At 38.5% G+C, this 13,805-nt stretch overlaps 1 protein-coding gene across 1 annotated transcript in view; it reads left to right on the top strand.

Annotated features, from left to right (window-relative positions):
- Window positions 1-13,805, top strand: part of CNTNAP2 (contactin associated protein like 2) — a gene marked incomplete at its 5' end in the record, with an annotated part of 444,129 nt that overhangs the window by 366,258 nt on the left and 64,066 nt on the right. Inside the window, 2 exons of the mRNA XM_027896436.1 lie at window positions 5,678-5,926; window positions 7,286-7,419. Of these exons, the coding sequence (XP_027752237.1) occupies window positions 5,678-5,926; window positions 7,286-7,419 (383 nt within the window). The remainder of the gene's footprint in view (window positions 1-5,677; window positions 5,927-7,285; window positions 7,420-13,805) is intronic.

Below are 13,805 nucleotides of genomic sequence, written 5' to 3'. Positions count from 1 at the left end.
AACCATCATGGATAAATCCACTAGAAATTGAGCTGAGTTTTCATTTACATTTGGCAGACAATACATGGCACCAGTTGCCATTCCCTTACTCTGAGTCTGCTATCCCAGACATCAGTTCAAATGACTGTACGTATAGAAAGATTTATAGTACTTTCAAATCTGAATGAAATGCAGCTGCAACTTTCCTGACATTTTTTAGGCTTTCCTTGGCATGCACACTTTTGTTCAGGTATAGCAGATAGAATAAAAGACACCTGCTTCACAGAGCTATTGCAAAAGAAGGTTCAGAGCTCAGCCTTGCTTAGATACATTAAACTGCTTCCTTGGCAGAATCTACCTGTTGGCATTGAGTAGGGAGGCTTGAAGGTGTAATGAATAGGGTGGCTTAATCCCATCTTTTTTGGCACTTATCCTGTTTTACTGAAGATACCAGGAAACTTTACACGGATTTATATATATATATATATATATATATATATATATATATATATATATATATATAAATAATTTCACTGGTGCACATTGTTTTACTTATCCTCCAATTCTGATAGACATTTGTTCAAGAAAGCTTTTTTTTTATACTGAGTACTGCTGTATTCATCCAGAAGAAACAAATCCTCACTAGTTTGTATTCTATTAACATCAACAAGCAATCACTGTACTTTTGTAAAAATTTTAGTCCACAAATGGAAAGTTCAAACATGCATCACAAATTATAAGAGCAGTATCAGCCAGAATATGAGACTTGAGGATGTAGATCTATTTGTTTAAATCCCAATTCCTGGCTTCACAAACTAAATACTGTAGGTAGAATAAAACACTGAATGAGCTAACCAGGTACATGGTAAGCACTGTCACCTTCAGAGCACTCAAATTCTCTCCCAGATCAACAGCTTTGAGATTCTGACCCTTTACTGATGCTCTATGGCCAGGATGTATCTCAGTGAACAAGTCTTAATATTTGTTACCGCAATCTGGAAGCAGCAGCAATTTTAGGTGCTCTCTAGCACATTTTTAGCCACAAGATGAACAAGCAAGCTCTGGTTAATCTATATTCAACATTCATAACCATATGAGAAAGCAAAAAAGAAAGAAAGTATGCCTCAAGAAAGAGGATTTATTCAGCTGTCTACCTTGTCTAAAGAATCTTTATACAAGCATCAAGTGTCAGAAACCTCTCCAATGACTGTCCTTGCTTAGGATTTTGCAAAAGCTGCTTTTTACATCCAGAACATAGTACAGGGAAGACATACCAGTGAGGACTAGCAAGCAACATCACAGGGTAATAGTTTTAATGTACCGAATCTGAGCAGGGCCAAGAAGGCATTTAGGGTGACCAGATAGGACATGCTTACAGCTGTAAGAAGACATTTCAGTCAGCTTTGTGAAACAAAGAGGAGAGAACCTTTTTCTGCTGCCAGTTCTCATGTTCTTGCCAAGTTTCATAGTTGTCAGGATTTTGTCTTCAACTTCTGTAAGGTAGATATATCCTGTTATGGGCATTAATAAGGTTGCTTTGAAGACTCAGCCTCAGGAAAAGCCAAAGAGAGTAATACCATAGAAATAACCAGCATTACTTTCTCCACGGTCCCAAGGTAAAAGGTGACAGAAGTCAGGTCCAGTTTACATGGAAAAATAAGAGATGGCAGCTGGGAGTTGATGACAGCTGTCCTACTGCAGAAGGGAGATTCCACTTCTTATGATACCACTCTTTAAAAGCTCCTGTGTCTAATCTTGGCTTTTCTGGGGAGGTAGCACTCTTTCTTTTCTTTTCTTTTTTTTTTCTGATATCTCCACAGATCTGCTTCTTCTTTATTTATTAAGAGTAGTATCTGGTACTTGATTCATGACAATCCCTCTTAACATTCCTATCCCAACAGTCAGCACAGAGCAAATTCAATTCCTGTAAAGCCTGGTGAGTTCTGCATCTCTTATATATATATGTGCACCCAGGCAGAAAATCTTGCACAAGCTGTGTTCAGCCACACCTGTGCCATGCTGACAGTGCTTTTCACAGGTGAGGAAAAGGTAATGGAGAAAGAAGACAAGTTCTCTGTGTGTCTGACTGTATGGCTAACAGAATCATTATAACTACCTTAGAATGGAAGAGCCAACACTGAGATTTCGCTGCTGTTAAACCAATAGCAAAGTAAAATTATGTTCCTACTTACATTTTCTTAGGTCTACAGCACTGGCCCAGAAACGTCATGAGGCTTTGGAAGTTTTGTAAGAGAAATGGGGCTTTTTGTTGCTATTTGGCTTTTTCCTCCTGTCTTTCAATACTGCTGATACCAGACAGAATGAGAGAGTACAAAAATAAAAGTAGCTGAGTGGGGAGAGGGAGACTGGGGAGATGACCAGAACGTCATAACCTTCAGAATAAGTTTCTCAGTTCTGAGTACCTGTGCATTTTATGTGGAAGATTTGGATCAGCTTTCACTTCATCCTTTTTCAAATTGAAGTTGGACAGTTGTGTAAGACATGTGCAGTTCATTCTGGGGACATGCACTGTGCTTCATAAAATTGTTTCTAATGATCCACAATTCCTGTTCTGGGTTTCTCTACAGAGCAAGCCCAAAGTTTTTGTATTTGCCAAGTCTGTCAAGAGAGGATGACTCCACTGAATATTGGTGTAGAAATAGGTACTACTTTCTAAAGAAAACTGATCTGTTACCTGCACATTCATTTCCCTAAGGCCTCTGCCTTCAAAGGGCAGTTTGTAGAGCAACCCTTCACTACACCTTATACCTGATGTCCCAAGAGTTGTCTTCTCAGGTAGCATTTGAAATATTACGGAAGAAAACAAGATTTGTGTGTGGAAACCTCCCCCACATTTCAGCAGCAGAGTTTGTGCTGCGTTTGACCCTCTTTAATCAAGCAACTTGAATAGTTTTATGGGTTAAGAACTTTGATGCCCCATCTAGCAGAGCTTCAGGAAGATGATACACTTGTGACCTCCAAGTGAGCACTTTGGAGCACTGCTGCAAGGACTTCAGCTTCTTTCAGAAAAGAGCATAATCACGTGCATCAACCTCTTTGATGAGCTAGAGCTTGAGGGGATTCAACATCTTCCTGTTGAGGGCCCAATACACTCACACAGCCAAAGTGAACCTTCCTCTTATCCTTCCTTTTGAAAGAGGTGGTGTGCATGTGAGGAGAATTTCATGGCTCATTACAATGCCCTGTATGCCTGTAAAAATGCAACTACAATGGAAACTATTTTCTCAGCACAAATCAAGTTAAACATACAGAAATGTATGTGTTGCTCTGTAGTGAAACCCTTCTGGAAAAAAAAGTTATAGAATAGAGTGTTCTGAGTTGGAAGGGACCCACAGGGATCATCAAGTCTGACTTGGAATCACAGAATATTCTGAATACAATTTCAGACAACACCATTTACCTAAAGCTTTCTCTGTGGTAATGAACATATAAAGTAGAAATATGTAATATTTAGACCCCTGGAAAAATGCACTGCACAGTTTCCAGTTCAGCCCCAGAGCAGTGATGAGGTCAGGACTGAAGGTCCTGGTATTCCCAGAGCGTGAGGCCCTGGGCAAGCGTAGTGCCAGGCAATCCCAAAGATTGCTCCCAAAATAAAAGGCATGGCAAGCAGTAAACAGGCTGGAGGCAAACATAATTTTATATGAGTTTACCTCCCAAGGGGCAGTGTCAAACAGCCAGGACCTGGCAATGGCCAGCAGCTCTGCCAGTACCACGGCCACATGACTGATACAGCATCTACCTGAGAAGCAACTTGCATGAGCTAGGAGCAGAGGTTAAAGAAGAATAAATTACTGGTCACAGCGATATTTTTAAGTGAGTCTTTCTGATACCTGGAACTACAGCGCTTTAGATTTTTGCGTGCTTGTCTTCAATGCCACTGTTAAGTGGCAGAGGGCATCACAATTCAAGGAGTTTTTTTCTCAGGACAGGGTTCTTCACTTTTAAACTAGGAGTACTTAAGTTGAGTCTACTGTAAAATATAGTTGTTAAATTAAATTGCCTCTTCAGTAACTTTTTCAGGGTGATGTAAATTTTCTCCTATAAAATTGCAGTTATAAATCTATCATAATGACCGAATTATTTATAGCGCTTTGGGACCACAACTTGGCTCCATGTTTCATACATCCATATGGTGAAAGTGACTATGATATTTCGAGTTTTGGAGAATTTTTACGTGATAACAGGAAAACCTAAAGCTTTTCTAGCACTAGATTTAGCAAAATTCTTGAAAGAAGCATCAGTAAAGTCCATTATACTTTTACCTATCTTCTTACCTTTTCTCTGCTAGACTACTGAATAAATTCTGCAGGCTCTTTCCTGACTTGTTCTCTGTCACTGCACAGCTTGGAAAATGGGCATCTGCCTTCATATAGTTTGAGATAAAGTTTCTGCTTAGAATTCTGTGAAGATTCAAAATGCTACACCTTTGTACCAATCTGTGGCAAATTGCATCCTGTAAGAAGGCAGTAAACAATAGAAGGCTTTTTGTTTAAAGACTGTTAATGCCTTGAGACATATCTCATAACCCTTCTTTGAATACAATACTCCTATATTATGATTATACTATTTATTCATCATTATTTAATCTCTTCTAAAATGTTCATAAACACATCTTCTTAATCAAGTTCACATGTAATTTTTAAAATTCCTTTAATGTTGTTGTCCCAAACAGCAAAACCAATCCAGGACCACAATGTCAGCAAATGAATTTTTACTATAGGAAGTCAGTCAAGCAATCCCCAATATAGTCAGTTATACACTACCAACGCTAGAACACTTAGCAATAATTTTCATAGGAGGTTGTCAAAACCAGCTATCACTGTAAGAACATTAACCTTGAATTATGCTTTTAATGTTAAGAAATAAGTAGGACTGCATTCCTGTCCCATGCGTTTTCAGCTGAAAGTATTAATTCTGCCAAAAGTAGTTTTATTTTCTGTCTGGAGTACTGAAACATCCCATCTTGTCTCATATTTGTTTGAAAACTTTGCCTGGGTAGCACCTCTTGGGATCTACAGATCATGTGTCTCTTGCCTTGTTCCCCGCTGAGTCAAGCTCCCTAGTTAATTTTATCTCCCATAAGGGCATCCTGATTATGCAGTTCTCATGAAGGATTGTGTTAGTGGTCGATAACTTTCTCCTATTGTGTCCAATCCTATTTCAAATCCTTCAGGTTCTGGAATTGTTATCATTCCTTTGTCATCATTCCTTCCAAATCCACTCAAATTTGCTCATCAGTACTGATGGTTTTCCTTTTCCTTGACAGTTGTTTGCTTACCATGTACCTTAAATCACTCTTCCTTGTGTCTCCTTCTTTGGAGCATTATCTACTGCAAGATTTTAATGAGAATAAATTTACAGTGTAATTCTACTTGTCTGTAGTATTGATATGAGATATAGGCACAGGCCCTCTGTGTACCCCAAAGAAAATCTTTCCTTTGCTCTGTGAATCCAGGTACCCGCCAATAAAATGGAGATTGTTTTTTTTCACTCTCACAGGGAAATAGCGAGCCTATTCACCTAAATGTTGACAGAGTGATTAAATAATGCAGCAGTAGAAGCACGCACAGATTAGTACTGATCAAGTGGGAAGTAATATGTTTCATCCAAAAGGTGTCAACCCATTTAATTTCTCCCTTTTTTTTTCCCTCTTCTTTTTTCTGCTCTCTTCAAGATGTTGGAGCATTTTTTGAAGAAGGAATGTGGCTTCGTTACAACTTCCACTCCCCGGGAACCAGCATGAAGGATTTAGTTAGCCGAACACTTTTGAGTTCTACAGATGCTGAGATCACAGCATCACCCGACCTCAACTTGAATAAAGAAGAGCTCAGCTTCAGCTTCAGTACCACCAAGTCCCCTTGTGTCCTATTGTACATCAGCTCCTATACCCAGGACTTCATGGCTGTGCTTGTGAAGCCAACTGGTATGCAACTGCTCCGGGCTCTCTCCATTGCACAGTTGATAACGCCAGGCTGACATTCAGATGAAGCTCTGAACTTGTATCTCTTCCCCCTTGTCATGAAAACATAAAGCACTTAGAAACCTGAACCTGTGTCCTACTTGTACTAGGTTTTGCCACAAATCAGCATTAATGGTGAGGACGAGTAGGCATACACATGAAGGCACCCGAATAGCTGAACTCATGGCAATATCACCAGTAGTCAGTGAAAAGGGTCATCTACTGTCCTGAAAATCTGGATACGCACTGAGGTGGCTAAAATATGGATGTAGCATAATGTCCTAAATGTTTTCGTGATGTTTGAGGGTTAGATATGGATCATTTGCTGCTAGAGTATTAAAACTGTATATAAACTGAACATACTTCAATTCCAAATAGTGCCTTAGTGCCCCATGAAAATCATAATTAGTATGATTTTATTACTGTTCTCTTTTATGGGATAATATGAGTATTCCACATGCCACTCATTTCTTTCCTTTCATGGGGAAGAAAGAAGGTGCATGAGAGAAATCCAACATCAGACAACTTAACTATAGTTATAAAGGTCTAGGGCTGCTCTTTTGGGCCTGAATATTTCCATTTTTCATCTATAATGGGATCTGCCTTTCCCTTTTCATTCTTCCTTTTAATCAAATATTAAAATGTGTTATGAAGAGCAGACACTTCACTTTTGTTTAGAAAAGAAAAACCTGTCTGGCAGTATGTCATAAATATCAATTAATCACTTTTGACTATACTTTTCTAACAATGTAACATGACATTTTCATTTCACCATATATTATTAAATTTCCATAAAAGTCCAGACGGTCACCCATCAACAAGAATTAAATGATAGAGCAAGAAAGTCCCTTGTGTAGATTATGTGTCAGTGTTAATTTGTTGTAATTTTGCCTTTACTCAACGCATGTCAATGGTTTATTCTTTAGAAAATGTTATGCTTTGTATAATTTCAAAGAATTTTACTGCAGCAAGTATAATAATCTCAACAATAAAGTGCTACTTGATGTGCTCAATTTTGTACCAATTGCCCATAATGTTCAAGGCATAGCCCTGATTTGCTTGGTTTGCACACTGGAGTGTTTACAAACACTTTGGTTTGGAGATGCTGGTCATTGCCACATTCCTGGGTTATAAACTAGAGGCAGTTTCAGCCCAGTGACTTTATAATCTCAAACACCAGCTCTTCTATCGCTGCAGAGACCAGCTAAGAGAGCAATTAAGTGTGAAATGATAACAGCTCCGTGTGAAAATAAAGAGGGGGGAATAACTGGTGAATAAAGACCAAAATACCTGAGGGCGCTTCTCACATTTTTCTTCCACTAGGGAGTCTGCAGATTCGGTACAGCCTCGGAGGCACCAAAGAGCCCTACAACATCGATATTGACCACAGAAACATGGCTAATGGACAGCCCCACACTGTCAACATCACACGGAATGGACGGGACATCGTACTGCAGGTAAGCTGCAGGTTGTTTGGTTCCATTACTTGTAGCTTGTAGCGTTTTGTCTCTCGATGGTCTCCATTTGTCCGAAAAGACCAGTGCAATTTAGGAAATAAAACGTACAGTAGATTCTGCTTGCACATCACACTCCTAGGAGTTAAAAAAAGCTATTCTTTCCCTCTGTTGCATTGTCATGTTGTTCTGAATTCCTCATTTTAGTGTGATGACAGCTGGGCTAATACAGGTGTCACTGTAGATGCTCAAGGGCATCAGAGACATCTGGGCTGATAGATAACATAGGAGTTAGGACAAACCTGTACCATTCTGGAGCAGCATCTGGAAGCCAGGAGGGATATCCTACAGCATCTTACATGGCAGTGGAGCCTGATGCAACTAAACATCATTCCATAGGTCCTGAGTCTGCAAATAAGAATGTCTTTAAATTTAAATTTGCCCTGCAGTCCGGCGAAATTGCAAGAGCTGTTCTGCAAAGATGAGCAGATGCTTAAGTGTTTGCATGATAGGAGTCTGGGACAGAGAGTATTATTGAAGGCACATAGCTCTGGCTTATCTAGGGTTTGGAACAGCACAGGTAGGAACTTCCTCTCTCCTTATCTCAATTTACAAGTCTTTGAGATAGCATAATACTGTTTAAATAAGTGAGGGAAGCTGCAAGAAGCAATCAATGTTTCCACGCAGCTTCCTCTCTGTGGTCATTGCAGAACACTGTTTTCTCTCCCTGCTTGTCACATCTGCAAACATGGAGATTGCAAGCAGGGTATGAGAACAGTTTTGGTGTCAGGAGAGTCGGGTGGATGGGATAGATGAATCTGGATTTGTTACTCATAAGAAGCAAACCAAAACCAACAACAAACTAAATACAAAAAGAGGAAGTCTCCTTGGGAGCCAAGTCAAAACTTGAAGAAGACTAGCCATCACAATATTATCTACCTAGAGAATAAAATAAATCCCTGACAGTTATTGTTTCAAGGTATGAAAAGGAAACTTTTCAGTTTGTTACAATGTCATTTGACTGAGGCTCTCGGAACTCAGAATAACACTGAGTGCATTTAAGTAGAATTGTCAACAAATTATTCACAAAATACCAGATAACCTTAAAAAAAAGTAGATGACACATCCAAACTCACTTAGGGTTTTTTGCGATTGGGAGGGGTGTATAATGATATACGTGTCTGTCTTGCATGCTATTGCATGTATTTATCTTACAGCTAAATGGAAGCTAAAGAAGACCTACAATTAGGTTCCCCTCTGGAGTTAAATGTTTCTGTTTCTGGGAAGTATGGTATGTCTCCTATGGAGTCATAGCTGGCTGATTGAGGCAGCTGTAAAACTAAATAAATTATTTTTTGAAGGGATCAGATTAGATGCTTTGTCCAGTTGGAAAATATGTATGCAGTTAAATGTGCCAGCCTTGTATCAACTCACCTACATTTGGCTCCCAACAATTTTTTTTTCCCAATGCTTTATGAGACTATCACCTATCACCTGTCTAGGGCTTTGGAGAGCCAAAAACATTTTGGTTAATCTTGCTCTGCTGGGTAAAAATTTTTTAATCCAATGTGAACAGAAAGCAGAGGCTTATTAAATGAGATGACCTGCCTGATGCACATGCACGAATAGAAGAAAAGGCAACCCATACAAAGCAAATCCAGAAATCCTATGACTACTGTATCCAGAAAGAGGAAATTTCTCTCAAATTTTGTTTATTCTTCATAAGTTGATTTTATTACTCATTAGGTTACATTCATTAAATGAGAGAATTGATATGAACAGAAATGGATCTGTCAAGTAGATTGTTCACTTGAAAATGAGACCTGATTTTAGATAGAAACTCTTCATGGTGTCTGAAAATACAAAATATAGAGAGTTTTTCTCAGTATCCAGAGGACAAATCATAAAATATGAGTTTTCTCTTGCAGATCTGAGCAAGAAACATTTGAGCAGACTTTTATTTCCTGCTAAATCCTTCTCCAACCTGATGAGCAGCTGGTTTACTTGTTTTTAAAGAAGACAGCTTGCTTGCCAGGTGTTGTTGCTCACACTTCCTCATCTCTACATGGCATAAAAGTGTCACAAGGAGGATTTATTTCTCATCAAAGCTTCAACTCAAGAGCACTCAGTATTTCTGAGGTCTTAACAATGAGTTCATACTTAAAATACCTGTCTTTCTAACTTACTGTAATAACCCTGTAGTGCCAGAGAGATTTAAAAAATCTGAAGACAGGCAATAAATTGCTACCATATGAACTGTGTGAACCAGAGTTGTTATCATGATTCTCAGGAATTTCATTTATATATGAATACAGAAAAAGACTCAGTAATGAACTATATGAGACCTCATCTGATGCTGGTAGACAGGAGGCTAGTGATTACTTAGATAAAATCACAATTTGAGTTGGGCTTTGAGATCAACAAATCCACAATATTGTATTGTTCGTAAGGTAATGAACAAGTACAAGAATATTTACTGTGAATGGATTTTATTATCATTACATCCCTAACATGCCAGTACAGTCAAGACTAAAGATAGTAGCAAAAACTCTGTCAGGTGGCTTTTAAATTTCAGTTTTATACATTCACTGACTATAAACAAATCAATAATTAGTTCTACATTAAATAAGAAGTTCTCAGCTGTGATGCCAGTGGTTTCTCAAGGGTAAGATTAAGGACGTATAGCTGATTTAGGTGTCAGGAAAACCAATTACGTAAATCCAGGGACAAAGATGTGCTTATTTTCTGTTGTTTCCATGAGGTGGACAAAATTAATATTTGCTATTAACAATTCTTATCCCTCGCCTCTAGTGAAATACCAGATACCAGTAACCATGGCACAAGTCCAAGGCTGCATTAGTTCACCTGTGGCGGGAAAAAGCCCTGGCTGACAGATGGGGAATGCATTATTCCAGTAAATGATATTTCAGGAGCTGAGCTTTAGGTTATGGAGGGCAAGTTTTACTTTGTTTGACTTCATTAAAAGGTTTCATGCTTCAGCAGGGTATTTTCCATATCATAAAAACCAGATCACTCTTTAGCAAGTGTTCATGGGTGATTAACACTATTCACACACCAGTAAAATCTTCTTTTAAGAAAGCCAAGGACAAAGGCTCCCTAGCAGAGGTTCTGATCCAAAGCCCACTGAAGTAATTGAAAGGCTTTCCATTGACTCCAGCGGGCTTTAAATTGTACCTTAAAGAGCTGTGGTAGTTACATCCCTGGTGCAAGGTTCATATCTCCTGCTTCTATGCACGTCCCCAAAGTAAAATCAGGTGGAATCTGGATCAGAGGCTTTTCTGTTCTGTTGCACACAGTTAGATCAGCCTGTTACAAAACAAACTGACAAACAAATACAGTGTGCTTTAATTTTCAGTGGAATAAAGCTCAGACAGACTGGGCCTCTCAGCTTCCACACTTTTACATTCTCAGCAGATCTCCATAGTTCTCCATACTGGCTTTAAAGTAATTTCTAGTAATGGGCTATGAGTCACAGTTTGTTCTTTGTTCCTGAAAAGGATTATATCTGAGTGACTTCTTCAGGACTCTGGTGTCCCAAACCCATCCATATATTTTCAGGACAACTATCAGCAACCATTGCACATCTGATCTTAAGGCCACGCAGAAGGACAGCTGACTGTTCTCTCTTTCAGGCTTGGACAATATGTCCAACTGTGGCAAAGCTACACACAACAATGTTCCTTCCTGGCTCTACTCAGAGTGAGCTTAATTATGAAGCTTTATGGAAGTCTTGACCTGAACTCAGCTGTTCATAAGGTTGAGAAGAATCTAGAAAATATATTTGTACAGATCTCCATTTTCCAGCTTCAACAGAGGCAGGCAGCAGAAATACCCATCTTTGTGAAAGATGATCAATGAAATATTTGACCCTTACCCAAATGAAATCAAGAATAAAAGGAATTTTTGCAAGTCCATTCTCTCATTTCCATTTTGAACTCTGCACATCTTGACAAGAGGTAAAAGCTGCAAACTCCTAGATGCTTTAAAAATGTAAATCCTACAAAATTAATTCAAAACTAATCTGAAGTAGAAAATAAAATGGTAAACATAATAGCTAGAAAATAAAATGGGTGAAGTGGAGCAAAGCAGTCTGCATATAATCCCCATCTTAAATGTAAAGAATATATCAAAGATTTTTACAATTGTAGATTAAATTTTGGTCTCATTAAAGGGAGTGGGGACTTTTTCATAGACTTCAGTGAGGCTATAATTTCATCTCCTATCATTATCGGTGCTGTAGAATCATACCTAACTATCATGATTGCTATGTTTTGAAGCCCCAACAGAATGTGAGCACTGTTTGAGCTCTTGCTTAACAGAAACCATAAAAAATCACCAAATTATTTCTTGCAGCTAACCCAAAAAGTAATCATAGCAGTATAACACATTTTATCTAGCTTTAAAGACTTCAAATGATAGAAAATTTACCATATCCTTTGGCCACGTCTTCCAGTGGCACTTAAGCCAGTGCTTAAGTGCCATTCCTGCAAATAATTTACACTTAATTTACAGTTTGATTTCTGCAGACTCCAACATTTAACTTTGTGTCTATGCTTGATAGATGAAAGAAATGTTTAGTGTCAGGTGTCACTCCCCTTCACACTTTCTTAGAGATGCTGAGTAAAATATCTTTTCATCTTGTCTGCAAGAAGCTAAATAAATTGAACTATTTTAGTATGCCATCAGATGTCTATAGTTTTTGAGCCTTAAAACAATTTTTTAACTCTTCTCTGAAAACTCCCCCTTTGAGTCACATTTTGAAAACATTTACCCTTGGTAATGGTTGTTATGCCAAAATTATGTAGAAATGCCATCTTTATTTATTTCCTTCATTTTCTAGGAAACCTGCTGCCTCATCATTCTTTGGGCAGCGCTGTAAATTGTCTAGACACTTGATTAATTTGAAGGCTGGTTTAACCAACATTTCACTGGTAGGGAATGGGGAAGCACGATTCATGATTTGAAAGGAAGCAGTCAGACAGTATTTACAAATTCCACAGCAGCTGGCATGAATAAAACATGTTTTTAATATCCAGGACTTTAACCACACGTAAAACATATAAACCATGGGTAATATCAATGCAACAGTAACCATCTGCTTTTTTTTTCTCATAACTGGGTAATTCTATTATATTAAAAGTATAATTAATGAATTTCCAAGCAGGTTTTTCTTTAAAGAAAATAAATCATTTGTTCTATTAATAGTAAAGGCCTTCCTGCTGAAATGAATTATTTAAAATCCCTGGAGATACATACTTTCCACTATGTATTGCCATTTTGTAGCAGCAATGTATTACTCAAAATACTCATGCATCAGAAAGGCAAACTCAGACCACTTTCTAGAGCAGAACCGTATGTTAGATCTGCATGTTTAATGCATTAGCACTCAGTTTCCCCATAACTGCTAAGCTCTTTTCTCAATCAGAAGTCACAAGAAAGTGGGTTTTACTCAGGTTTGGAAATATAGGGGTTTTTTTCACAAAGAAGTGACAAAGCATAAAAAGCTACCAATATGAGAACCCTTGGAAATAAAATAAACCTTATAATTATATAGCTTAGAATTCCCATAACCCTAAGCAACATCTGTTTTCTACTATATAAAGAATCACAGGTTTTAAACCTTCACTGAGTTTACTCAACTTCTTTATTTTACGGTGCAACTTACAGTCTTTCAGGTAAAGAGAGCAGCTATGGGTAGACAGGAAGTTCATAAATAAATTTTTGTGTGTTTTAGAGTTGGTTAGTGGCATCTGCCGAGATAAGTCAGCACATCCCCATTGGATCTCGCCTAGCTAAAAGTCAGACAAAATGTTTTCATAAACCAGAAGTCCTTTCAGTCACCACTAAATGAGGGGATGAAATATCCTCACCCTGAAGATCAGGACATGGAGTTGGGTCTTTCTCTTACTGGCAGGTTTACAGTGGGGAAAAATATGATCCATAGAGCCCCATCTGGGGATCACATCTTTCCCTGTGGCTCCACGGTTTTAAAACCTGAGCCTGCTGCCTTTCCTGTAGCTGTTGCAGAGAGGCAAGGGCAAATGCTGAAGTATATATCTTTACAAAAGTTTTACCCTCTCTGCATCAGCTGAGATAGTTTCAAACTTGGAGGCCCTTTGGGAGAATATTCATCTTTACTTTCTGCTGTGAAACCACACCATAGGAGAGGAACTCTTTGACATCCTTCTCGCATCTTTTAAGCAAAGCATGTGTTGCTGGATTCAGAGGCATGTTTCAGCTTTTTTTGTCCCAAACTTTGTCCGTGTCTAGGCCTCATAGCATGATAAGACCCGGAATTGAAATGTCTTCCTCACCCTACACCCCCACTTTCCTTGGAAATAAATATAAGGCCATTCAGGTCACAAGGG

Source organism: Empidonax traillii, unplaced genomic scaffold (genome assembly GCF_003031625.1).
Source record: "Empidonax traillii isolate 1590-97213 ecotype Southwest subspecies unplaced genomic scaffold, ASM303162v1 scaffold496:size689020, whole genome shotgun sequence".
In the NCBI taxonomy this organism is placed as follows: domain Eukaryota; kingdom Metazoa; phylum Chordata; class Aves; order Passeriformes; family Tyrannidae; genus Empidonax; species Empidonax traillii.
This window is presented reverse-complemented; position numbering and strand designations above follow the sequence as displayed.